The sequence below is a fragment of the Urocampus carinirostris genome, chromosome 17 (assembly GCF_059441175.1).
Source record: "Urocampus carinirostris isolate Australia breed hairy pipefish chromosome 17, RoL_Ucar_1.0, whole genome shotgun sequence".
NCBI classification, from domain to species: domain Eukaryota; kingdom Metazoa; phylum Chordata; class Actinopteri; order Syngnathiformes; family Syngnathidae; genus Urocampus; species Urocampus carinirostris.
In genome coordinates this window covers 25,395,915-25,423,374 of record NC_142365.1, presented here as the reverse complement: position 1 = coordinate 25,423,374, position 27,460 = coordinate 25,395,915, and the positions used below count along the sequence as shown (strand labels likewise).

Below are 27,460 nucleotides of genomic sequence, written 5' to 3'. Positions count from 1 at the left end.
CTTTAAATCCAATGCAACTACTACAAATGCAAAATTGGGTCGCATTCTTAAATTTGAACATACGACTTTTAATAAGGTGTAGTCCCAAATTTACGGTATATTTTTTCTAGAGTTGTTTTCCAATTCATAAAAGCTTATGGTGGCAGCACGGCGGGGCAGTGGTTAGCGCTTGTGCGGCACAGTTCATGTCATGGGAACCTGTCGTGGGTTCAAATCCAGCTCCAGACATTCTGTGCGAAGTTTGTATGTTCTCCCCGTGCTTGCGTGGGTTTCCTCCGGGCACTCCGGTTTCCTCCCACATTCCAAAAACATGCATTTCAGGTGAATTGGCTGGTCCAAATTGTCCCTAGGTGTGAATGAGCGAATGAGTTGTCTGTCCCTGTGTGCCCTGCGATTGGCTGGCAACCAGTTCAGGGTGTCCCCTGCCCACTGCCCAAAGATGGCTGGGATGGGCTCCAGCCCCCCCGCGACCCTAATGAGGATAAGCGGTACGGCTAATGAGATGAGATGAAAAGCTTATGGTTCATCTCCTGAACACAAATTACCAGACGTTGACAGTCAGCAGTCCCTGAACATTTGATCAAATCTTTCACATATTGGCAACAATCTCATAGCTCATGTTGCAGGACAACAGCTTATGAAGTGGTCGATGCGAAGCGAGCGTGTGCTTGGGCCAACGGAAGCTTCATTGAGCCAATATATCAAGTTTTGCCAATGCAAATCAGTCTGAGTATGGCAACCATCAGTGTACCCAGTCATCCAGCAAACTATTACCGGAGCTGCTCAAGTGAAGGTGAGTAATTCTGGTATTTTTTTGTATCGATCTGATCCAAGTAAATACATGACTGAATCAATCCATACCAATCACCATACTAACAAGTTTTCCATGGAAATGTCCCGATTATTGAATAATTGAACCCCTTTGAGTTTCTTTACAATTATGATTTCAAACAACCTTTATGTGGTCTATTTTCGTTAAATAACTACAATGGAAATTCAATATTACTTGTATTACATTTTTTTAGAACAAACCCAAGAGAGAATGCAAAAAAGAAGCAATGTAACGAAAATACAAACATAAAAAGATCAAAATGAGGACTACAAGACCTTCCATGTCACACTTTTTTTCAAGTGCAAATAGTAAAAAACAGTATGATGTAAAAACCTTTAACATTCTAAAAAATGAATACTTCTTGGACAGAAACTCTTTCAGGACAAAAGTAAAGTGAGTCAAACCAAAAAGGCATCCATGTGACACAAATACAAATACTCAACAACAATGTCAACAGGATAACAAAAAATACAGTATTTTCCGGACTATAAGGGGTTCCCAGAAAACAAAACTTGCTAGAGTTTTGAAGGTGCGAATTATAATCTAGAGTGCCTCTATTTAGCCGGAAATGCATAACTACAACAAAATGTGTCTACATAAAATAGTCATTTAGGAGTAATTTGACTAATTTTAGTTATGAAACCAATATTCCTCATATTCATGTTCTATGAAATATATTATGTTTTTTAAAAAACCATGCACCTTATAGTTTTATGCACCGTATCCATAAAAATATATTTTTTTAAATACAATGGGGTTACTTTAAAGGTGTGCCTTACAATCAGGTGGGCCCTGTAGTCCAGAAAACACAGTACCTTTCATTGGACAATATTTCAAAAAAGTAAAATCAGTCATGGCGGCGCAGTGGTTAGCGCATTTGCGGCACAGTTCTAATGTCAGGTGTGGAGTTTTCATTTTCTCCTCGTGCTTGCGTGGGTTTCCTCCGGGCACTCCGGTTTCCTCCCACATTCCAAAAACATGCATTTCAGGTTTATTGGACATCTGGTCCCTTGGTGTGAATGAGCGAGTGAGTTGTCTGTCTCTGTGTACCCGGCAACCAGTTTAGGGTGTCCCCTGCCCACTGACCGGAGATAGCTGGGATGGGCTCCAGCACACCCGCGGCCCAACTGAGGATAAGCGGTGCTGATAATGGATGGATGGATGGAAAATCAGTCATGTAAATAAAGTGAAACCACACTTAGATCTAATTTGAATTCAAGTAAAGTCACATTTATTTGTAAATTGTCTCAAAGGACTGCAGAGGTTACAATTACACCATCCCCTGATATTAAACCAACATGGGGGCAAGGGAAAACTCAAAGATAGTTCTTCTTCCATTTTGAACTCGCACAAGTCGTGACATTGTCTCAATTGTATGGTCAAAAAACACATGTTCATGTAAGATTTCAAACGTTTTATTCTCACTCTTTTTGTTTTATGTCAAATATGATAAAGATTGACACATTTCTGGAACATGGCCCTTATGTCCAATTTTTTGACTTCAATCCTGTGGTTTTTTTCATGCTCGCTAACATGCACACTGAGAGAATGTTAGCTTAATATTTAATATTTGCAAAATTGGAACATAAAACTTAAGCAGGCAAAGATAAGAACTCACACCACAAGAGACCTTTGTCAAATCTTGACAAGCAGAATTTTGAAGGTTGCATTGTAAGATAAGGAAGACAATTGCTGGGGAAAAATGCTATGAAAGGATAAATTCAAACATGGATGAACATGCGTGCATTTATAACAACAACACGAATTATGTGGTTACCAATCAGGGGTCAGCAATAAATGATTGGTGAAAAATTAATGCCATTAATTGCGAAAAATTAATGGAATGGTTGCTTAAATTCATAAATCCATTTATTGCAAAATTTAAATAATTAGCAATTATTGCGAGTTTGCGACCCATTAATTGCGAAAATATTCGGGTTTTTTGTTAGTCGATTGCGTCAACAAACGAGCAAATTTTCTCGCCGCGCGAGCATTTCGTATGCGGTCAAGGGCACATACACGCACAATCGGGACAGTGCATGCATACGCGTAAGCTACCGTGTTTCCCCCATTATAAGGCCCAGCTTTTTATGAGAAATGAAATTCAACCTTCCTGCAAATAAGAGGCTCATATTACCTATGAAAACCGTAGATATCAACGTTATTTAACAAGGCAATGCTTTTCTAAGAAATTTTTAGCGAAAATTTATTACTTTTGCACATATTTTTATTTCAAAACCTCAATTTTTGACGATGACTTTGAAGTAAGGCCGGCCTTATATTCGGGGAAACACGGTAGCTGTACGCACATAGTGTGGTTGCAAAGCAGCTTTTTATTGGTCGGGACAAAATCGGGCTTGTTGATTAGCTCACGTTTTGCCTCAAGCACGTACGTCGTGGATGCACATACGCACATGTTGTACACCACTACTATTACGCTGTATTAATTGTAATCTTCGCACGGTTATGGGACCGAAGGAAAAAATGGTTAGAGAGTACTTCACACAGATTGATGTCGTCAACGGCAAATGGCGCTGCTCATGTGGCGCCGAACGCATCCAACGGCGCAACACCGGTTGGAGCAATTTGGAAAGCCACATTAAAAGTCAGCACTTGCAGAAAGAAAGTGATGCAAAGAAGCAGGAGTCATCCAATCCTGGATCGATAGAAAATTTCCTGTCGTCACCTTCAACCGTTTGCCGAAAAGGAATACGAATCTTCAAGTGGCTGCGGTTGGTTTGTATCGACCTGGAGCCTTTCAATGTTGTTGATCGGCCTACCATCAGGGACATCAGCAATACGGAGCCAATCTGCACAAACACCTTAAAGAAGTATTTGGCCTTGGTGACACAGGGTGTGCGACAGAAAATCGCCTTCGATCTGCCATCCCGATTCGCTGTGGTATTCGACGGATGGACTTGTTCTTCCGATTATTACGTTGCCGTTTTCGCCTCGTATATAAGCCCACGCGGTCGGGAAAGTGCTCTCCTCGGCTTCTCAACACTTTTGGATCCCAAGGCACAGACGGCTGAAAACCACCTGGTGTTCATCGAAGACATCCTTAGCAGGTACCGCAAGTCTATGGCCAACGTGGTGGCGCTTTGTGGCGACAACTGCAAGGTGAACAAAGCCATTGCAAAGCAGTGCAATGTTCCTCTGGTCGGCTGCGCCTCCCATCGCTTCAACCTCGCTGTCAAAGAACTCTTGAAGCCCTACGAAAAGGTGAACTTCTTTTCTATGCTGCTTACTTATATCTCACAATATCTATATTGAAGACAGAGTGCACTCTGTCACAGCGGTTCCACAATATTTTTTTCACATACCCCACGCGGCCACGCCTTCTATCAAAGGAATTTTACGCAAGGCGATTTTAAGCTGCTCAAATTTAGCATATTTCTTATTTCCTGCTTTTACTTTTTTAAGGTACTCTGTAAGTTGAACTCCTTGATGGCTCGCCTGAGATACAGCACGCTTAGTGCACTACTGGATGAGTACACAGACCTTCGACCGTTGACGAGAAATGAGACACGGTGGTCAAGCACGGCAAAGATGGTGCGCAGGTTCTTCGAGCTGCAGAAAATTCTTGCAAAAGAAGTTTTCACCACCGACCCAAGGGTGATGGATTTACTTCTCAACGCAGCGGATGTTCATAAACTCACTCAACTCAACGGTGATTTGGCCAAGTTGGATTCTTTGACGCTTACTTTGCAGCAAGAAGATCTGACAGTCGCAGAGGCGAGGTACCTCTTTGATGTTGCAATGTCGTCCCATCCTGCCATGGCCCATCACCTCAGCCCCGACGCCGAAATCGTTCAAGCGCCTATGTTTGAGAGGGCTATTGTGAAAATTCAAAACCAAAAACATGGTCAACTTACGGCAAAAGAGCGTCAAGCAGTGGAGGCTCTCAAAGTCACCGAAACTGCACCGGTCGATGAAAGTCCAATAGATGAGTCATCGGATATGGCCTTCGGCCAAAATTTGATAAAACGGCGCCGCCTGAACATGATGCTGCCCACCTTTGATCAATTTATCGATACAACATTTATACTGCCAACTTCCAACATAGTAGAACGCTTTTTCAGTGCTGCCGGACGTGCCTATGCGGATTAACGGTACAACTTGTCAACAAATTGCCTAGAAGCCCAACTTTTTTTGTTTTCTAACAACCGCTTCTGGGACAGCGAATTTGTTTCCCACATCGTTTCATCTGATGAAAATCTCTAACATTTTCACTATCTCCGATGTTTCTATGTTGTACACATTTTTGTTCGTAAATGAATGTGTAATAAATAGCAAAACCTCTTATTACTAAGGTGTCTTACTGCGCATTATAATGTTGGCGTGAATGTTCTATCATTCACTGTTCATCTAACCTCAGTTAGTGTTCCGACAATTCGCATATTAACTTAGGAGGAATCGACAAATTATAATTATAAAACAAGCCCCAACATGACGGTAGCTGATGTGATCACCAATAACTCAGAAGATATTTTTTGTACTAAAAGTAAAGATTAAAGGGACCAGTTTGTTCGACCATATTGACACGGCTAGTATACCATTAAATTACCAATTAATGGCTAGAAATCCAATAAATACCCATTAATTGGCCTTGCCGCAAGAAAATTAATTTTAATTTTTTCGCACTTAAATATTAATTTTTTTTCCAAAAATCAATTAATGATGACCCCTGTTACCAATGCAATACTGTTATGATTAAAAATAAAACAACCATAGCTGGAAAACTCGTGCAATACTGACAACATACTTCGTGACACATTTGTTTAATCTATCCATTCATGCATTCATGCATCCATGCATCCATCCATCCATCCATCCATCCATCCTTTTTAATGCATAAACATTCGAAACATAAATATTGTTATGCCTTTCATCACATGTGTGGAATTTGAATATGAAACGTATTCAATGGGAGTGTTGCTTTTGTACTACTTTAAGGAAATATTATTATGATGCCTCCCATAAACAGCAAATAAAGCTTAGCCTTTATGATCCACCATTCAAGAGTGTTCCTATAATTAAGTAACACACCACAATTAAGTAGTCTATTAAGTCAATAAACCAAATGGTCGGTCCTTAAAGCAACACTGTCCTGGCCTGGGTATTTAATTGTGCTAAATCAGAAAGGTAAATCAGATTAATTGGACATGTATAAAAAACGCCACACTGACTCTTTCCTCATATTTATAACCTGTCCGTGAATAAAGAAAATGAACAAGCAGCATGATGGCTGCCAAGCTGTTTGCTAGCTAGGAAGCCAAAGCAAAATGATAGGCCATGACAGCAGACCACACCTAAGGCAGATCCTTATAAATTTTGTTGGTAATTATTGAGGGTCCCTTTACACTGAACCAAGCTATGGACAATTGTAAAGGTTTAAAGTACCACTGTGATAAATTTTCACGAAAATCTAGTTTCACTATTTCAGGGCCTATAAATCACATACCACACACTAATTGGGTTTCCTAAAGTAGTCTAGATAAAAGTGACTATATCTTTTTGTGTACATTTCAAATTAAAACTTAAATTTTTACTTGAGAAGGTATGTCAGTTTCATAACTCGTAATTTAACAAGAAAGGGACGTCTTCCAATCTGTTTGGGTGAAAGTGGCCTTTCCAGTCGGTTGATCGTGCAGTCAGTCGCCGCATCCATCTGTCAGGCCTGTCCCTATTGGCTATGCAGACGGCTCATGCTCACTCATTTACTCTCCCTTCTGCTCCGGCGTTCTCTCTCGCAACTGATTATTCACTGATCCAGACAATGGCCAGCACCTCCTCTGTCTAAGCTGAAGACTACGAGGCAATGCCCTCCTCTGCCTAATCATCCACTCATCATAATTCCTTTACACAGAGCTCGATCATTTTGCAATTGCTTTCCATTTCAGTGCGCTGTATAGTTGCGGGGCGACTCAGGTCAAATAAAATGTAAGGGCAATTAAATGGAAACTGTAGTGTCATTGATATGACACCGAGCTGAACCTCCAAAGAAAGACCGTGACAACAGTGGACGTATCATTGAAGCTTAAAATTATTTCTCCGGATGGTGAAAACTGCAACAATACAATACAATGAGACCACGTGCTAATACGTTTGTGAAAATAAAGTGCTTAAACTTCTCTGTCTGTCTGAACTGTCACAAGATATAGTTGTTTGATCAGAAACATACGCCATTGTCTTGTTAATCCTTCAACATGCATGAGGATGGATTGTACATGCAAAAGTCCAGTCAGCCATTGTCTAAGCCTTCGTTTTCATTGAGCTAGGGGAACTGGATGTGACGAGAAAAACCCAGACGCTGTATCATTTCACTATATGTTTTACTTAAAGATCAAATAAACACAAAATATTTATGTAGAACACTTCCTAATTAATCTACATTGATTTTTAGCATTATAATATATGTAATATAATATGTATAAAAAAAAGTCAATTATTTATTAAAGAAAACGATTTGCTGTAAGGGCAACACAGAAACCCTAAAGATAAGAAGTATACACCATAATAAATTATTTCTACTTTTGACAGCCAATTGACCTTAGGGATACAAAGACTGAATGCATCTAAGAAATAGCTAAATTCTACCAAGTGACTGCCAAAAAAAGTAAGGGAAGAGTGACACATAAATGTCGGAGAAAGTTTCTCTTGGGTAAAAGCTTGACAGAGCTTCCATTTTGTAAACCCTTTTCTTATCCTTCCGTCTCGTGCGCAAGACATGAAAAACACCTGCTGTGTTGTGCACAAACTCCTGCTGGGGCGAAAGTTAGCCTCGCAAGGCTCGCCTCATGTTTGATGTCAAAGACGCAGCAGTTTTTGCATCATCACAACAAAATATGTTTAAGTTTTTTTTTTCAGTTTGATTTCTATTCTAGCCTAAACCGAAAATGCACTCGCTGGTCATGTTTTGGTGCAAAAATTCAGTTCACACCAAATAAAAAAAAAAAAAATTGCATTTGTTCCCGTCTTAGTTATCTGAGGAATTAATATATTTATATATATATTATATGTACTGGAGATCAACCCTTCCATCTATGGCCCTGCACCCAAAAAAGGGCCCAAAAAACGACCCAAAAATGACCCAAAAAAATGACCCACCAGAAAATGACATATTAAAAAAAACGGCATAAAAACAAGCAAAAAACGACCAGATTAAGACATACCCCAAAAGAGAAAAACATCTGAAAAAGCAAAACAACGAAAGACCCCCCAAAAACGACAAAAAAAAAACAAAATATTAACAAATAAACAACCAAAAACAACAACAAAAAAGCAAAGAAAAGTTTCTATTTATAGCCCTAAATTGTCAAACTTTCCAACTGTTTATCTAACAAATATTTGATATCGAAACTCCACTCATCCATAATAAAGGTTAAAGGCACTGTGTGATATTTGACCACTAAATGTCGCTGTATTGTATAGTGCAAACAAGTGCTATAAAGCAAACTAAATAACACAAACTACGGAGACTCAAAGTGACTAAACCGCATATTATTTTTGCCCAGCCTTTTACACGTTTTTTGGGGCTAACCGTAGCAGCAAGATGGCGGGTAATCACGTCAGCTCCCTCTAAGTGAACCTCAACAAGTCAAATGAATTGGAATTTTTCAACAGGGGGGGGTCTTTTGAAAATGCATGTTTATTATGATAGGCTATACAAGTAAACATGACTTGACTCATGTTATTTTGCTTTTTATTCAAATCAAATAAATGTCTTGAATTTTTTAACACTAGGAGGCACTCAATACTACACATTGTCCCTTTAAGAAAGACAGGTTAATCTCATTGCACAACTTGAGTGCGCGACGGACGAGGCATTTAAAGTTCTAAGTGTATGGCATGTGTATCGAAGACATGGAATGTTTTTAGGAAGAACGGTGACGGAGATACTAGTTAGATATGCACCATTGAAATATTGAATTTAGTTGGGTCATATTAGCTTTTAAAATACTAGTAGACAAAATATCTACACTGAAATATGTGTATTCTTTCAATAGTCAATATCTCCACCAAAATTGACAAAACATAGTCAACATTTGTGTTAAGAACCGGAACAGGATCAGGACCCAATCGCGTGACGTTTCTCACACAGGATTTTTATTTAACGGGAAATGGGGAGTCATGCATGTTAGGCAGCAGTCTGGAGTGGAATGATAGGAAGCTAGAGGCCGACGGGATCGATACCAATTGCCCGAGCAGGTATCAGACAGATGGGGTCGATACCGTACAGGACGAGACAGACAGGATTGATATCAAAACAGGATATCGAAAATAAAAAGGACAAACTAGGTGGGAACAAAACTGGAAAACGATATTTAACAACGGGACACAAGATTGATATCAAAACAAACTAGACGAACAAGACAAACTAGACGGGAACGAAACTTTAAACCGATATTAAACAGGACAAAATAAACAGGAACAATACTGGACAGGAAATGCCAACAGGAAACAGGACTAAGTCAAATCCCACGTCTTGCGGGGCAGAGGTTTGTTGACGGACGGACAAGGGAGTGAGCACACTGAGCTCAAATAGACGGAAAGCCAATCTGTCAACGAGCCGCAGCTGGCACCACATGGACGGGGCCAATTGGCTGCCATGGCAAACGTGACAATTTGTTGATTCACTTTGATTATAAAGTAAATATTGTTTGTCTTTAATGAATTAGGTGGGTTTTTTTTTACCACTAGGGGGTAGGGACTAAATAATAAAATGCTCATCTGACTTCGGGATCAACATTCCACTCTAATGATAAGCTGCGACCCAAATCAAGAAAACATCTCCACATCTTAAATCCATCCAATGAAAGGATTATGAAGTTTGAAGCACAAATAGTAAAATGTATTCAACTTTCTTCCAAAAAATAAAAGACTAGCATCACCAAAACACATTAAAGTACCGGATAGTCGTACTTAAGCCTCCATCGCATGCAAGCATTACCCTAAAACTGTTTCAAAATAGCACCTTACTAAAATAAATGGAAAATATTAATTAAACGTGTATCCAAACATTGTTATTTATATAATTATGTTGTTAATTAATGAATGGATTGCCTTTATTGTCATTACACAAGTATAATGTATCCAGAGGGCTTCTCCTATCCGTGATATTTAAACTAAATAAAAACCATAACATGTGCAAACGGATAAAAAGTAAAAAAAAATATATATATATATTAATGATATGTAATAAATGAATTAATAGACTGGTAAAAATGTAAAAATATAACACTTTTAAACCATTTAAGGCACTTCAAAATACAATGTATTATTGTTATGATCATTATTACGATTATTATTATTATTATTATTATTATTATTATTATTACTGTATCGTTCAGCAGTTGTTCAATGGCAGGCAATCGTACACGATTTTCGCATTTCACAATCGTTTCCGTTACCGACTAGATATTTGTTGTCACTGTTTTCCACATTTCTTTTCCCCCTTATTACTAACTTTCTTGGGACCCATTATTATAGCCGGAAAAATGAAATATAACCAACAAAATCACATACAAATGAGATGTGATCCCTCTTAATCGCACAGATTGACTGAACAGGAAGAAGAAATCCACCACGGCATGATCGGCATCTACTGTTAGGAAGTGTAATTGACTGTCCGTTTTTTTTCCCTTGTTATTAGCATTAGTTCGTCAAGGCAAATGCCCACGACCCACCAGTTGAGAAACACTGCACTAGATGATTTCCATAGCCAGAAAATCTAACTAATCAAGCCACTTTCCTTATTCCAAGCTTCTGTTGTCTTCTGTCGTCAAGGTTTTGTCAGACAGATGTTTACTGGGGATGGCCCATGTTTCCTTGCTGTGTGCGGCCTGGGAAAACATCTGGAGTTTGCAGGGATTTGTCTGTAATCCTTTTGGAAAGCTTCAGAGCACCCCACTGGAATTTTGATGTGTCTGTAAAGTAAGCAAGTGTTTCTGGAGAGGGGGAAAAAAACCTGACGGATCCTGCTTTGTGACAAGCATCCCGAGGGTCAAGAGTCCTGTAAGCCTCTTACTGCTGCAGCTTTTAGACATAAATCATTTAAACTGCCTTGGCAAAAATGGCTCCAATAAACTCCCGTTTAAGTCCTTCATGCATGGATGGATTGGCAGAGGGATAACGCTTTCATGGAGATCAACACATGCTATTTTTCCGGTAGGCCAAGAAAACATAAGCTACTTGGATGTCAATGAAAGACAAATTGCTGGAGCGTCAAACTTATTTGTTAAGGGGGATGCTGGGAATTTTAGTTTGGGTCTGATTCAAGTAAATAATTAAATTTTAAGTTGTTTTTTTTTTACAAAAAATGAGCACAAAAATGTTTCATTTTTTATTCATCCATCCATCCATCCATTATCTGCACGGCTCATCCCTAGTAGGGTTGTGCGGGTGCTGGAGCCCATCTCAGCTATCTTCGGGCAGTGGGCAGGGGACACCCGGAACTGGTGGCCAGCCAGTCGCAGGGCACACAGAGACAGACAACTCACTCGTTCATTCACACCTAAGGACAATTCGGACCGGCCAATTAACCAAACATGCATGTCTTTGGAATGTGGGAGGAAACCGGAGTGCCCGTAGGAAACCCACGCAAGCTCAGGGAGAACATACAAACTCCACACAGGAGGTTCGATCTCATGATCTCAGAACTGTGCCGCACACACGCGGTAAACACTGCACTGCCGTGCTGACTTCATTTTCCATTAAATAACAAAAATTAAAACCTTTACTGTATCGGATCATTGAAATATTCCCATTACAACTGTTTCAGAAGAAAAGTCATGAGAGTCAAAAGAAAAAAAAAGCAGCAATATAAAGTAAACACGAATTCGACAATGGCAACTGGTCAACCATACCTTCCAATATTTTAAGAATAAAGTCAGAAAGGGAAAATAGTGTAAACAATATGATCTAAAAACATTATAAGAAATAAAATAGTTTGACTACAACAACTGTTTACAGAGCAAAATCAAACCAAAAAACACAGAAAGAAGTCATTTTGGCTCCGTTGCCATAGTGACGACAGATTTACAGGTTTTGTTCAGGAAAATTAACATGTTTATATTTTCGGCCGTCGCTTGTGGCGCTCTGATGTGTGATCATTTTCTGTCCTCATGTAAATTCGCCACAGTAGCGGACTACTATACTACACAACTGACACCTGGCATTGACCTTTTCTGTTGCTGCACTTCCTGTTTGACTCTGTCATATCTAGCCTCCGATATGGGTGTGCACGTAGATTTGGCCCCATCTTCTGTCTGGCTGGCAAGATGCAGCAGAATGCCCGGTAGGGAAAGGTGCTAAAAGTGTGCCTGTCGGTCACACAAATAGGCATAAACTTAGAGTGTAACCGAGGGTGCCGGGTGAGAGAGAGAATGATTGCCCTATGTTTATAAAGCATTGAAGCATTAAGGAAATTGGGGTGAAGGATTGATCCCAGGACATTAGTATCGATCTGATCCAAGTACTTGCTTAGTATAGATAATATTGATATTTGGTCTGATCCACCCACCCCTGTTATATGCACTTAAACTATAGAATAAACTAAAGGATTCCTTATGATTGAGGGGGCATTACGATTATTCAAGACTTACCTCGGGCAAAATGGATGAAAAGAACGCACAGTTATATTTGTAATGCTTCACCCTCCTTCTTTGGTTTCTTTTTCAAACAAAACCTATTTGCAAATAATGACTCACACTTTCATAAGACACTGGAATTAATCTTACAAGCTGCAGACCTTAGCTTGTTGCAGCCAGTAGATTCAACCACAATGTTTCATCCAAGTCAGTCACAGCAAATAGACATTATTCTCTCTACAAAAGCTACCGCTGTCAAAACTGAGACCCCGTTGAGTGTGAGATCTTGTAACAGTTTTAAATGTCCCCGTTTTGCCAGGCTGTGGTTTGTTGAGACCCGTGTAAGAGAAATGATTGCATCAATCAAGGTGTTTGTTTTGCTAGAAGATTGGATTCAACTGCGTGGAGTGGACGGGAATCCAATTTGGCCATTAAAGACCCTATAGAAGCAGAACCTATGAAAACAGATGTTTATCGAGATTGTTAGTATTTATTAGGAGTGCATTGACACGAAACCTAGCTAAAGACACTTGTGGAGGCCTAGGGTAAGACTTTGTAAATTTTCTTTCAGAGCCTATTATCACATCCAAACACAAACACACACAAATCGGGATTTATAAAGTAATTTTGATAGGGCGGGGATTTTTTTGACACAATGCAGCAAGGTAGAAATTGTCTTCACAGAGCCTATAGTGCCCTCTTGTGGTTTAGAGTGAAAATAGGATGTGAAATGACATACCTGGTAATAATGTGTTAGTAATTTCACATGTAAGTCACAAACAGAGTTTAAACTATAAAAAAACTGACCTACAGTACGAAAACACGGTAAATAACGTATATGGTATTTATACAAAAGTACATCACTAAGTCTTTCTTATCTTATTGTAAATTATCTTGCAGCATCAGGATGGCACTTTTTAATTCATTTGTGCATTGACCTGTTTTGATGAAAATAAATTCCAGAACAGAATAAAGTAGAATAGAATAGAATAACTCAGCGGATATCTATTTTGAAACCCACCTCTAAACAAATATATTTACCTTCTCAAAACTAAGGCTAAATATTCCAGGGCCTCCAACATATTTTCGAAGGTCTGGGGCTGAGGTGGAATTGCATACACTGTAAATATCTGGATGGACAGTTTACATTAAGTCAAAGTCACATCATTCAACAGTTGACAACAATTTCGTTGTCACAGCATATACCATGTTGTAACAATGAAAATAAAGGCATATTCTATTCTATTCTATTCTATTCTATTCTATTCTATTCTATTTGCTTTAGCTACTGTGACACCATGAAACAAATTAACTGATAATGAGCCAGAGAAAAACTGTTTGGAGAACCACTTCCGTCAAATTATGACATATAATGCAAGAAATTAAGAGTACATCAAAGCGGGTTCTCACGCTGATGCACGGACATATAAAGAACACATCAGCCGGTTGAACAAAACGGAGTCTGACTCGCCTCGGTAAGAAATAAGTAACGTTCAAGCTAACATGGAATTTATGACATGCATTGTACATTAAATATGCATATATTTCGCGATAAAAGATAGCTTTAGCGTTATACCAGACTGTGCCTGATAAACATATTTGAAATCAAAAGCTTGCAATACAAGGAAAAAACGTCATTTGTTTAAAGGTTAAAAACAGACAATGTCAGTTGTTGATTTTAAACGGTTGAGGATCATCAAGTTTTTGTTACAGGCTTTGCAGTTGAGCACTGAATGTACTTTACAAAATACACATAATATTTGTTTTATTTACTGTTCACATGCTGCTAATTGACACAGTTGTATGGCGCCCAATTGGCCCCGCCCGTGTGGTGCCAGCTGCGGCTCATTGACAGATTGGCTTTCCCTCTTTTTAAGCTCAGCACTCTCATTTTTCCTTTGTCAGTCTGTCAACGAACCTCTGCCCCGCAAGACGTGGGTTCTGACTCGGTCCTGTTTTCCTGTTGGTATTTCCTGTCCGGTATTGTTCCCATTTATTTTGTCCTGTTTAATATCAGTTTCCAATTTTGTTCCTGTCTATTTTTGTCCTGTTTATGATTCTCTCCAGTTTTCGTTCCCGTCTAGTTGGTCCTGTTTAAGTTCGATATCATGTTTCATCAATCCTGTCTGTCCCGTCCTGTCCGGCATCGACCCCATCTGTCCGATATCTGCTCGGCCAATTGGAATTGATCTCGTCAGTCTCTGGCTTACTGTCTTTCCATGCCAGACCACTGCCTAGCGTGCATGACTCCCCTTTTCCCGTGAAATAAAAGGCTTGTGTGAGAACTGATCCAGTTCCGGTTCTTGACACTAATGAGCCTGTTCTTGGTTAACAGGATTAACACATTGATTTTAATGTAATATTTATTTAGCTGTCCCTAAAAAATGGACCGAGATTTATTCATGTATTTATGTCTCTACTGATCAAGCACAGTGCCTAACTGGTTATAGCATTTTTATTTAACTTTTGAAAGAATCTGGAGTATCATTATTAAAAAATATATTTTTCTTTCAACCCATTATTATTGTGTTTTTTTAATCATTTGTCACACCATGAAATCAACTTCATGCCAATATTAATAAAAACAAATAATACCTGTCTGATAATTAGACTAATCGTTATAATAGCCGGTGACTGGTCGTCTTCGAAAAGAGTCGTAAGTGGCCACCCTAATTATATCACTCACTATGAGTTCTCTGCTTGAAGGAAAGTAAGTTCTCAGTAAGTGTTTGATTAAATAAATTCAGAGGGAATCAGGTCACTGGGCAGCCTCTCTGGGTCTGCAAGCCCGAAGACACTGGGGGGCTCCTTAAAGGATAAAAAGCTGTGAACAAGACTGCAGTGTTGTTGTTCCACTCAGAAGAATGTAACCAACCTCCCAGACAGCCTCCCTCTCATGCCCCCTCACTTTAGAACATAAGCCCACACACATGGATAGCAATTACTCTTTCCCCAGACACAATGACCCGCAGTTCTTGACCCAGAAGCCGCCCGGCTTTCAGCCCTTTCCCTTCAGCAAGCGAGGGGAGGAAGGGCCGACAGGAAAGACAAGCATTCAGTCAGAAATGGCAGTGCTTGTTTAAGGTCACTTCCTACTGGCATGCTGCTGAAAGTGTGCCTGTCAATCACAATTACACAGGCTGGCTGCTCCCGAGGCCAGACAGCAGATGGCTACATAAACGTCCTTTTCTCCTGATGTATTCAGACCCACGAGAACACTCAGTATGTTTTCATGCAGGGGAAAGTCAGATTAAGATCAAAATTTTGGGTGGTGAGCAATCCCTCGTTTTTGTTCCAAAAATAAGAAACCCTTATTTTTTCATTATTTAATTATCAAAGGTACTGTCAGGATTTGAAAACGTTTGATTCACTTATGCCATCGCATACGTGTAAACCTCCACGGCCCCATGCCCTTACAAAATGACGTATTTTCCCTTACAAAATACAAAAAAAAAATCTTACAACATATTTTTTTTTCAAACGTGTTTATTTATGTAGTTTAACATGTTATATTGTACATGTGTTTCATTGTATGTACATTCTGTAAATATTCTTAATAATAAAATGAAAAATAAAATAAGAAAAAAATTCCAAAAATCAGGAACAATTGTTATCAGCGTAACTAAAATAACCTTCAATAACACTTAAAATTTAAATTTGTAGATAATGATATTTTTGGGAGGAAAAAATTAGTAGGCATTTCTATTTTGTAAACCAAACCACGATATCAACCATTGATGCTTGTATTTTAAATCTGAATGAATGAATACTTTCGAACATTAAAATAAAAACAGAGCAAAAACAATAACTCAACAACAAAATAATGTTTTATTATTTTAATAAGCTTATTATATAGAATACGATTGCTATTTTCGGAAGCGCAGCAGAATCCGTGTTCACGCCAGGGGGAGAGGATTCTGCAGGGGAGTCGAAATTAGGCACTACAGCGGTAGACGCATGCGTACAGTAGCATCAAACGCCCGCTTTGTTTGCAACGAAAAAAAAAATACTGCGGCGAACTCCTTTGACTTGATTCATTTGCCGATTCGTGACAGTAATTGACAAATTTGCGTTTTTCCGTACAGATTTGACTGTACGTCGTACACGTCTTAAAATGCATAATAAACGCACTTTGTACGGCAAAAACGTACAGCTTGACAGGTATGCCATCGTCTGGCTTAAGTCATCATTGCAGCCTCTGTCAATCTCCTTTTCTGGCCCGTGCAAGTACAAGAATTTAATAGATGAGATCTTTTTCATATTTTGAGGATTTTGGGTTGGTGTTTTGACTGTATTTGAAACATGCCTTTTCTTACTTTCCCCATTTTCATGCTACACCGATAAAAAAATGTGGGGACCAGTATAAAATCCCTCTACAAAAATAGTGTCTAGCTAGCTGGGAAATTGAAAACGAATGCACGTAATACAAAGCAATGATTATCCTATCATTTGTATTTTGAGAAGTGAGCACATGTTTAGCTTTAGCGTTTAGCTCAGATATTTCAAACTGAGACTTTATTTTCTCAGTTGGGCCGAATCATTAAAAGAATGTCAACTCCAAATGTTTAGCGTTGGTTTTCAGTATAATGCTTTATCATTCAGCTTACATTAGCAACCTACCCTACATATTACAATCATGAAAGTCAACTTATCTTTTATAAACACAACACATGTTTGGCATTGAATGTCTTCCTTTCCTTTTTTTTTTTTTTTTTGAACTGCTGAGTGAATTTGCAGTTTTACACCCGAACCAACTAACTGATTGTTGTACTGGTTTGGAATGAATAAAAAATAAATAAATACGTTTTAGTAGCGTTCTGGCAATAAGATTGGACTATATCTGACCAAATTACTAGGCTGGTCCTACTAAAGCTTATCTAGCGACTAGAGGGATCATTTGGTTTGCATTTATTTGAAAATTCATAACCTTTGATAGAAATGATCTAGAGACTTACTTATTTTTTATATACTCAGAAATGGATGGCGAGCCGGATTAAATCAAACGGACTGGATCCGGCCCGCAGGCATGTATGGTTGAAATGCCTGCTTTAGATGAAGTTTTTTCACCATTATGTGGACGTTATTTAAAAACAAATATGTGGTGCAAACATGTTATGTGAACATATATGAGTACTGTGCTTTGTAAACTTAAAGAAATAAAAAATAAATCTGATTGGTCCAAAAACCCAAATTCTGGTCTCTATTGAACTTTTCCCTGTATGTGAACACCCAATGACACATTTTAAGATTTCACCTGGAAGATTAGGGATAACCCATTATTCATAGGGAGTAATATAAAAGGAAATCATTTGAATTAGCATTTTAGTAGGTTTGTTGGAAAACCAGTATTGTACTTAAACTAACTTAATATAGATGTGAAATACAGATTCAGAAAGTAATCTTGATTGGCCAAGGAATGTGAAACCAAGGACTTTCTCAACTGTGTTGTTAAAGGCAAGTATTGCAGATACAAGCAGGGACAACAATCAACGATGTGACAGTTAATGGTTGAATGACTGTTTCTAAATAAGTTCCGAATAACTATGTAATATTGTCACACCCTTTACTTTCAGAGCCCATGGAACACAAACAATAATTAGGCAAGAGTAGACATTTACAAGGCCCGCAATGACTGACCAACTTCAAGTCAGAGACATGTTAGTGTTTCTCCACTCCATTCAAATTTCCTTGATATGCCTCACATTGTATCCATCCATTATCTGCACCACTTATCCTCAGTAGGGTCGCGGGGGAGCTGGAGCCCATCCCAGCCATCATCGGGCAGTGGGCAGGGGACACCCTGAACTGGTTGCCATGCAAGCACGTGGAGAACATGCAAACTCCACACAGGATGTTCGATCTCATTCGCTCTGAACTGTGCCGCACCAAGCTAACCAATGTGCCGCCGTGCTGCCCCCTCACATAGTATTCCTATTAAAGTTTAAGAAGACATGTTTTTTACATAAATTTAGCCAAATGGGAAATAATACAAGGAATACAATCTTCTGAGATCCACCTGCACTTTTACACCACATACTGTCAACAAGGACTTGTACTGTTGTCATGGCAGTGTTGGTTTGTTTTTCAACTTTTTATTTGGTCAAGTCCCTTTTAAACAGGAAATTGCTGCTTTGCCAGTAAAATATGGAAGGATTGCTTACTGACCAACCTCACAAATATTGTTCTAATACAAAAGCTGTATATAAACATAGAGTTGAAAGTTCTCATTGCTTTAACTTTTTGTAAATCCCATACAACAAGCCACTAATTTCTTGCTACATTTAAAACACTGCATCGTTTGCCAACATTCATACAATACATTTCAGATTCAGATCTACTTTATTGTCATTCTAGTACACGTGTATACAGAACGAAATGTCGATGGATCTGACTCCCACAGGAGCAAACTGAGAGGTTCAGTATTTTTTACCAACTTACCTTATAAATATTTTTGCCTATTTATCCTGACAAAAAAAGAAACAAAAATTACAGAAATACAAACCCACATCCAAAATGCATCTAAAAAAACGACCCATAGAGGCCAAAAACTACCAAAAAATACCCCACAAAACTGAAAAAAAGGAATGAACCAAAAGAACAGACGAAAAACATCTACAAGAAAACAACGAAAAATGACCCATAAAACCTGCCCAAAAATAAGACCATAAAAAATAAAAATGACCAAAAGAATGACAAAAAAAGATAAAAAATGACCAATAGCCAAAAAAAAAAAAAGCCAAAAAGCCAAACAAAACTGAACAACAACCCCAAAAATGACCAAAAAAGTGACCAAAAACATGATCAAAAACAACTGAAAAATCAACCAATAAAAGGCCCGTCTAATTTCGTTGCAACAAAGTTTACTACGTTGATATCAATGAAAATACAGAAAATTCAATCATCAATCCACTTACTCACAATATTTCAACATTATGACCTACAAACCAAGACCTCAATTTGTAATTCTGCATTGGACAGCAATCTAAGTTATCTATTAAAAACACTACACTTCTCTTTCCATTTCATTTAATCCTTGAGGATGGATAACAAGCGAATACATTTCTGGTCCATCAGCACAGCAAACAACCAATGATAACAGCACGAAAACCACGCCTTTGTTACAATCTGGTACTATTCTCCACGGTAAAGTTGCTATTGTGCTGTTGTTTAGAAATACAGGGCTCGGACTTTAAGTGACGCAGCCCTTATCTGCATTTTCTTTTGGTACAGTTGTAACTCTGTGCTCGTCTCTATAATCGCATTCTCGAACGGTCACATTATCCGAAAACACACGACGTAAACAACTTGTCACGGTTGCCCATTGCCCCCAATCGGCCCAACCCGTTTGGTGCCAGCTGCGGCTCGTTGACTGATTGGCTTCCCTCCTATTTAAGCTCAGCGCTCTCACTCAACGAACCTCTGCACCTGCGAGACGTGTGTTTTTACTCTGTTTAGTATCCTGCTTGTCTATCTTGTCCGGTATCAATCCCATCCGTCTCGTCCTGTCTGCTACCTTGCTACAATCTCCGCTATCCGGTATCGATCCCGCCTGTCTCATCCTGTCCGATATCTTTCGCCAGTCTCCAGTTCCCGGTATCGATCCCTTCTGTCTCGTCCTGTATGATATCTGTCTCCAGTCTCCTGTACCTGATATCGATACTGTCTTTACGGTATCTGCTCGTGTATCTGATATCAATCCTGTTTGTCCCGTCCTGTCCAGTATCGATCCCGTCGGTCCAGTATCTGCTCATGTATCTGCTATCGATCCTGTCTGTGCCGCCCTGTCCATTATTGACTCCGTCTGTCCGGTATCTGCTCGTGTATCTGGTATCGATCTCGTCGGCCTCTGGCTTCCTGTTGATCCTTACTTCTTCCGCCCAGCGATCGCCGAATCACTGGCGTTTGTGTTAATGTGCTCGACTGCCCATTCCCGTGAAATAAAACTTGAGTGAGAAACGTTACGCATCTGGGTCCTCCTCCTGTTCTGGTTCTGACAGAACTTGGGATAGAGTTGAAAACAGTGCAGCCGAAATTGGGTGCAACTTGCACAACGACCACATTTTGTTTCATTCTTAAATCTGAGTTGCGTTCTATAGTCTGGAATTTACGGTGGTTAAAAAAAATGACTCAGGCATGAGTTTAAAAAAGAAAATAAACATCCTCCGAAGCAATTATACTTGACTTTGTGGGGTCAGCCATGAATCATAGTGAGCAAATGTTTTATGCCTTAGCCCAGGTTGTAAAACAAAATAGTATAATTAATTCTGCAGGGTAGATGAATGATGCAACCAAGCTAATTGAATGAAAGCACAAGTCTAAAGAATTTGAGGCATGAACAATTTTATGCAGAGGAAATTAACTACAGCTCACTGACTGACTAGTGGCGGATATTTGGCTGATTAAATGCTACAATAGCTACATGACTAGGACTCAAAATTAACACTGCAAAGGCCAGTGGCTTTTGTGTCTTGACATACAAGAGACAAGTGCCGAGGACTTATCTTTCAATAGACTTCATTCCATTGCAAAAAGTATATCAGGGTTCAGGTGACCAAATTGCTTAAAGGTATTCCCAAATATGTTTGTTTCTCCCAATCAAGCACAGAACGTGTAGTGTTCCTCTCCACAGTTATGCAAATAAGTTGCAAAATATTTCACGCACCAGGGTACTAGAGAAATTTAGTGTCGAAGTTGACCCTACTGGCATGTTCAGTGTAGAGCTGTGACATCAAAAACAAAACATGTTCAAAATGGCAATTCTTAACACAACTCAACATGTGAGGCAACCTTTGATAAAGACAGCGATTGTGGTAAACTGCTATTGCATACCGCCCATATTTGGTTGGTGGAATTGGAACTTTGCGTACCCTGTCGCTCGGGGCCTTGCAAATGTTTTGTCTTAGTTGTGTGCCCATGACCTCCAAAAGCTGCGTGGGGTAAGTTTACCTGTCTACATTACACTGTTTGTTCATGGTTTGGCTTTGCCTCCTTTTGGATAGGTGATTGTGGCTTTTCGTACGTTTTCTCAGCATATGACACAATTGGTATCATTTTTTTTCCAGCTAAATCCTGGTCAGCCTCTGGGCTGCCGAGGGATTCCTGTTTTGTTTGCACCCAATTGACACATGTTGGCTGCCCACCGTCTGTTATTTGGCTTGATAGCCTGGCGTGAGGCCGGTTTATTCGCAGCCAGGTTCACGTTTGTTGCCGTAGCCAATTTTCGTTGTTGGTTCCTGGTTGGCCTGGCTGCTCAATGCACGTTTTTTGATCCTCACGTTTTTCCACCGAGACTGCGGCTTCCTTTCTTTGATCGGTCCCGGTTAGCCTCCCGTTAGAGGCTTTGTATGTGTGTGTGTTTTTGCCAGTTACCCCCTTTTTGATTGCTCACCCTTTGCTGTACCATTATTTAATCTACCTATGACAAAACACCTAGGGATTTTCCACAAAAACAACCACAACTTTGCTTGTAACATCTTTAACGAAACAACAGGTAAACCAATATGGTGACAATATGGTGGTTTGCATACATGCCGGTGTTCCTCACATGACGTCACAGCTCAGGAAGTCAAAGACTAGAAAGGTTGTCTTGAGAATGCACATCTCGTAAAATCATGGGACTATACTTATGGAATATATGTGTAACCGCGGTGTACGTGTCCCACCAAAGATCCACATTCACGCTGGACTGGATGATGAGGTTTTTATTATTACAGTTTCTGCAAATGGATGAGTCACAACATTAGCTTTTTCTGCTGGGTCTGATCTCTTTGATCTCTTTGTAGTTCTCTCTGGTAAGACTAACAACAAAGCATATCAAAGAGCTTTCTTTTCACTTTACAGAAAATACATTTTAGAATATCACAATACATTTTTACATCTTTACATTTTAACAAGATACTTTTAACAAGAGATCGTATAGTGGATTTTTAACGTTTACAATGAATTCAACATGTTTTTCTTTACTCTGAATTTTAACCAACATCATCCTTTTTTAATGTATATGAAAAAATAGGAATAAAAACAATAATGAGTATAAAAATGGGTACAATTTACCTGCAAATGGATGAGTCACAACATTAGCTTTTTCTGCTGGGTTTGATCTCTTTGATCTCTACAAGGGGAATTAATATTTAGTAAAACAGAAACAAAACGAAAATAAATCAAAACAGCTTGACAATATCAATCACATTACTATGCATGGTGAGAGATTTGTCAGCTGGGGTTATAATGGTTAAAATTAACTTATTTTGTGGAGCACCAAAAGATATGTCTTACCTTTGTAGTACTCTGGTTAAACTGACAAAACCCCGCCTCCTGGTCACATGTTAGAAGCCAAAACCAAACCCCACCCCATACCAGCAGATGGCACTGTTGGACTCAGCATTGCAGGACATTTACCAAAAACTATACACATATTTTAGCAGGAATTTCAATAAAATAAAAGTTATTATTACACCCGTTACATACACCCCCCTGAAATTCTGCTAAATATGGGTGTGCTACACTAAACAGAAAAAAAATCACATGCCAAAAAGGCAAATACTGATGAAAAAGAGGACACGAAAACTGGTACAGTATTACAAGGAACAAACTGAAGTGCATGTCAGTTCTAAAACTCTCCCAAAAAGGAGTGTGAAAAGAAAGGAGGCGATCAAACTCCTAACTAAGCACAGACTCAAAGATGCCTGTTACATCTCTGAAATATCAAACATTGTTCCTGTAGTTGTAAGTGCTCACATAGGCACAATTCTTGTTTCTTACTCAAGCTTTGTTACTCAAACTGAAAGTGCATCTCTACTGAACTTAAACTAGGAACTTGCAGATATTGCGGACAGATGATTGTCACCTACCACATGGTCATTCATCTGACAAATAAGACGACTAGGAGGCCTGATGGACTGGCGGACCCTAAGACCATAACGGTTAGGTTGAGCACAAATAACCTGAGCTTGAAGGTCTGGGGCAGTCAAGTCTAAACAGTCAGTATCAGGGGAGTCTGCGTCCAGATGGTCAGTGTTCAATGGGGTCTCGTCTGGGAGACCCATACCCAAAGGGATCATGTTTTCAGAGCACTGTGATGGGCTTTCCGTATTGTCACTTGAAGTATGGTCAACATCTTGTTCGGGGATGTGCTGACTTCCTCGGCTGGATGTATCAACACTGCGAGAGTCGGACTGGGCATCAGATCTGCTGTCTAGTGAGTTATCCTCTACCTCTGGATGAACTTGCTCTTCACCTGCCTGTATCACCCAGTTTACTGTACGGACATCACTGTCTTCAACCGCGTCAGGTAAATCAGGGCATACATCACTTCCATGCATAGCAGCGTCAGACTCTGAGTGTTCAGATTCGCTGGCCAGATCATCCTCACAGGGCAAGAAGCTAACAGAGAGCAGCAAATTCCTGTGAACTACCTTCTCTTTGCCCGTCAGACAATCCTTGACTCTGTAGACATTGAGATCAGGCTTGACTGATATGACTTCATACGGGGTTGACTCCCACTTATCTGCAACTTTGCGTTTCCCCGGGACACCTCTGTTGGCGATCAACACCCGGTCTCCCACGACGAGAGGTGATCCTTTGGCCCTACGGTTGTACAGCTTGGCATGACGAGTCTGTTCTCTGAGAGTATTCCTCTGTACAATTTGAGCAGCTTCATGTAGATCTTTCTTCAGATGGCGTACAAAGTCAGAGTAGCTGACAACAGCATCATTGGTATTAGCATGTTGAAACATGACATCGACAGGGAGACGAGGGATCCTACCAAACACTAGGTAAAACGGTGCAAACCCTGTTGTCTCATGCTCTGTGCAGTTATAGCAGAATGTGAGCTGCTGCAGCATTTGTGGCCACTTTGCTTTGGGCTGAGGGGGAAGGGTTCTGATCATATCTCCCAATGTTCGGTTGAATCGTTCTGCGATGCCATTTCCCATGGGGTGGTACGGAGTGGTATGGGATTTCTGCACCCCTGCCATCTCTAGAAGCTCTTTGATCAGTTTGCTCTCAAAATTAGCTCCCTGATCAGAGTGGATACGCCGTGGGAAACCATAGACAAGGAAGAAATCCTGCCACAGACGGCGAGCAACTTGTTTGGCGGTTTGATTTCTGCAAGGGAAGGCGTGCGCCATCTTGGAGAAATGATCAGTTACGACCAGGACATCTACAGACTTGTTCTCTTGCTCAGCAGTCCAAAAGTCTATACAAACCAACTCCATAGGCTCAGAGGTGACTATGTTCTTGAGTGGTGCACGGTTGTGTGGTTCCGGTGTTTTCCCTACTACACAGCGCTGACAGGATTTGACATAATTCACAACATCCCGTTCCATGCCATTCCAGAAGAATCGTTGCCTCACCAGAGACAAAGTACGGTTCTGGCCTTGGTGACCTGCTGAGTCATGTAAACCTTGAAGGACTTTCTGTTTCAATGAATCAGGCACCACAAACTGGAAGATTTTCTTGGCCATGTGAGGATCTTTCCTTATTTTGTAGAGCATGCCATTCTGTATGGTGAGTCTGCTCCAATGCTTCAGTAGTTTCATCACACTAGGCGACTCGACAGCTCTCTCACGCCTGGTAGGTCTCTTGTGTCTATGCACAAAGTACATGGTCCTGCTTATTGTGTTGTCCTGTTCTTGTAAACCAACAAGCTGACTCTGTGGGAGTGCCGTTGACTGATCTCCCTTCTGCAGAAGATTGACGTTGGCGTCTGTTCCCATCACTTGACCCACGCCACCAGTGGACTGAGCACTGAAGACAGCAGCAACCTCTTCTGATGTCACAGAACCATTGGAGCCTGATGGAATTGCCCTTTTTACTGACTCGTCTGATGTCCCAGCACTCTCGTCTACAACAGCGTGACAATTGTTGGATACTCTGAACACCTCTTGCACAGTACTGTTGTTCACCCTGTTGACTTGGTCCAAGAGCGAAGTATAGGGCTCGGTAACAAGGCGATGACCCACACATGACCGTACAAATGGCTCACGGCTCAGAGCGTCGGCTACGATGTTCTTTGGTCCGGGAATGTACTTCAGGTCAAAATTGTATGCAGCTAGCTTCGCTACCCACCGCTGTTCACACGCATCAAGTCTTGGTTTGGTCAAAATGTATGTAAGTGGGTTATTGTCGGTCCACGTGGTAAAGTGTCTTCCTTTCAACCAATGGCTGAATTTATCACATACCGCCCATTTCAAGGCAAGAAATTCGAGCCTGTGTGCAGGGTAGTTGAGCTGGGAGCGAGAGAGCGTCTTACTTGCAAAGGCGACTGGTCTGGCTACTTTTCCACCAGGTGGCAGCTGTGACAGGACTGCTCCAATCCCATCAAAGGATGCGTCGACAGCCAGAATAAACGGCGCATCAAAATCTGGGTGGGCCAGAGTGACACCTGTCACGAGGTCGTGCTTCAGTGTTTCAAAGGCGTTCTGGCATGCATCGGACCAATCTGCAGGCGTCAGCTTCACTTGACCTTTCTTGCGGGCTCTCTTGCGCTTATGCTTGTCACCAGATTCAGATGTGAGCCTGAACAGAGGTTTTGCCTTCGCAGAACATGCTTCAATGAAGCTTTGGAAATACATCACCATGCCTAGAAAAGATCTGATTTTACTAGGGCATGGCGTCTTGCCATCCGACTCCATTAGATCAGCGACTTGTACGTCATTTATCGCTCTCACTTTCTCGGGGTCAGTCCGAATTCCATCCTCACTGATGACATGCCCAAGAAATTTCACAGTCCGTCTGAGGAAAAAACACTTTTTGGGTGCGAGCTTGAGGTTGTGTTCCTTAAGGCGAGTAAACACCATCTGCAGGCGTTGGAGTGCAACTTCCTCTGTGGGGGCAAACACCATCAGATCGTCGAGGTAACATAATAGGCTCATGAAATTCTGATCACCAAATATTGACATCATCATCCTCATAAATGTTTCTGGGCTGTTGCAAAGTCCCTGAGGGAGCCGGTTGTACTCGTGAAGGCCGAATGGTGAGGAGAATGCCGTGTACTTTTTGTCGTCAGGGTGCAAGGGGACATTGTAGTAGCCTGACGTCAGATCCATTGTGGAGAAAAAGGCATTTCCCCCAAGTGCGGCCAAAGCATCAGCTTGATGCGGTAGTGGGTAGGCATCCTTTATGGTTCTTGCATTAAGCCTTCTGAAATCAGTACATACCCTTAGTTCTCCATTCCGCTTCCATATGAGAACAAGCGCAGATGCATAGTCGCTAGTCGACTTCTGAATAATTCCTTTCTCTTCCATCTCGTTCAGAGTCGTCCTCAGTTTTTCATACTGACTTGGTGGTATACGTCTGTAGGGTAGACGGAACGGCTTATCATCAACAAGGTGGATACGATGTACAAACTCTTTGGCCTCTCCACAGTCCATCTTATGGCGAGAAAAGATTGACTCGAATTGTTCGATGATATGAAGGAGCTTGTCTTTACACTGCAGCGAAACCTCACATGACTTCAGGTCAATGTCTTGCAGTCCCAGAGCTTCCAATGCACGCATCATGTCCTCTTCTGACCTGGGTCGGACCTCTTTGCTCTGTACACTCTGCACGTTGCACTTGACCTCCTCTGCATTGGGCAGGTCTTCCGCTGCGATACAAGGAGACACATCTGCAATTTTCCTGTTTCTTCTCAGCACCACAACTCTGTCCGTGGGATTAAAGACTTTAACAGGCACCCATCCATCTCCCCAGAGTGGAGTAACAACTCGTCCGACAAGGACTTGTCTGGGCGCAGCCTTAGATTGGGTTGGCTCAACGACCACTGTGCTGCCCGCTGATGCCCCGGCCAACTCAGGTAACTTGCCCCAAATAACGTACTCGGTCCGTGGATTCAGCGTCACGCAACTCTTGATCTTAACTGTCCCTACCTTGTCTGGAATGCAATCACCTCTCCATCTCTCTGTGTTGGAAAGCATTGACAGGAATTGACTGTGGTTATCGGACAGACCGTTGTCAGGAGTGGAAACTAATCTCCAATAGCCATCAGTACTTTTCAATTGAGTCAAAATATATTTGATGGCATTGCTGCCAAGGATCA

The 27,460-nt window shown here is 40.6% G+C and overlaps 2 protein-coding genes across 6 annotated transcripts in view; one reads left to right on the top strand and one right to left on the bottom strand.

Moving 5' to 3' along the window:
• The window catches only part of auts2a (activator of transcription and developmental regulator AUTS2 a), a 495,511-nt gene that overhangs the window by 329,134 nt on the left and 138,917 nt on the right, over positions 1 to 27,460 (bottom strand). The gene's annotated exons all lie outside the window — the stretch shown is intronic.
• Positions 3,913 to 4,957, top strand: LOC148349617 (uncharacterized). The gene is made up of 2 exons (XM_088321281.1): positions 3,913 to 4,054; positions 4,256 to 4,957. Exons 1-2 carry the CDS (start codon positions 3,914 to 3,916, stop codon positions 4,940 to 4,942), a joined length of 828 nt encoding a protein of 275 aa, XP_088177407.1. The 5' UTR covers position 3,913; the 3' UTR covers positions 4,943 to 4,957.

What these genes read in the sequence shown, in the direction of transcription:
- LOC148349617 (XM_088321281.1), top strand. Translation starts at nt 3,914, where the DNA reads ATGGCCAACGTGGTGGCGCTTTGTGGCGACAACTGCAAGGTGAACAAA. An exon ending in TCTTGAAGCCCTACGAAAAG is followed by an intron (nt 4,055 to 4,255) that starts GTGAACTTCTTT and finishes TACTTTTTTAAG; the next exon opens with GTACTCTGTAAGTTGAACTC.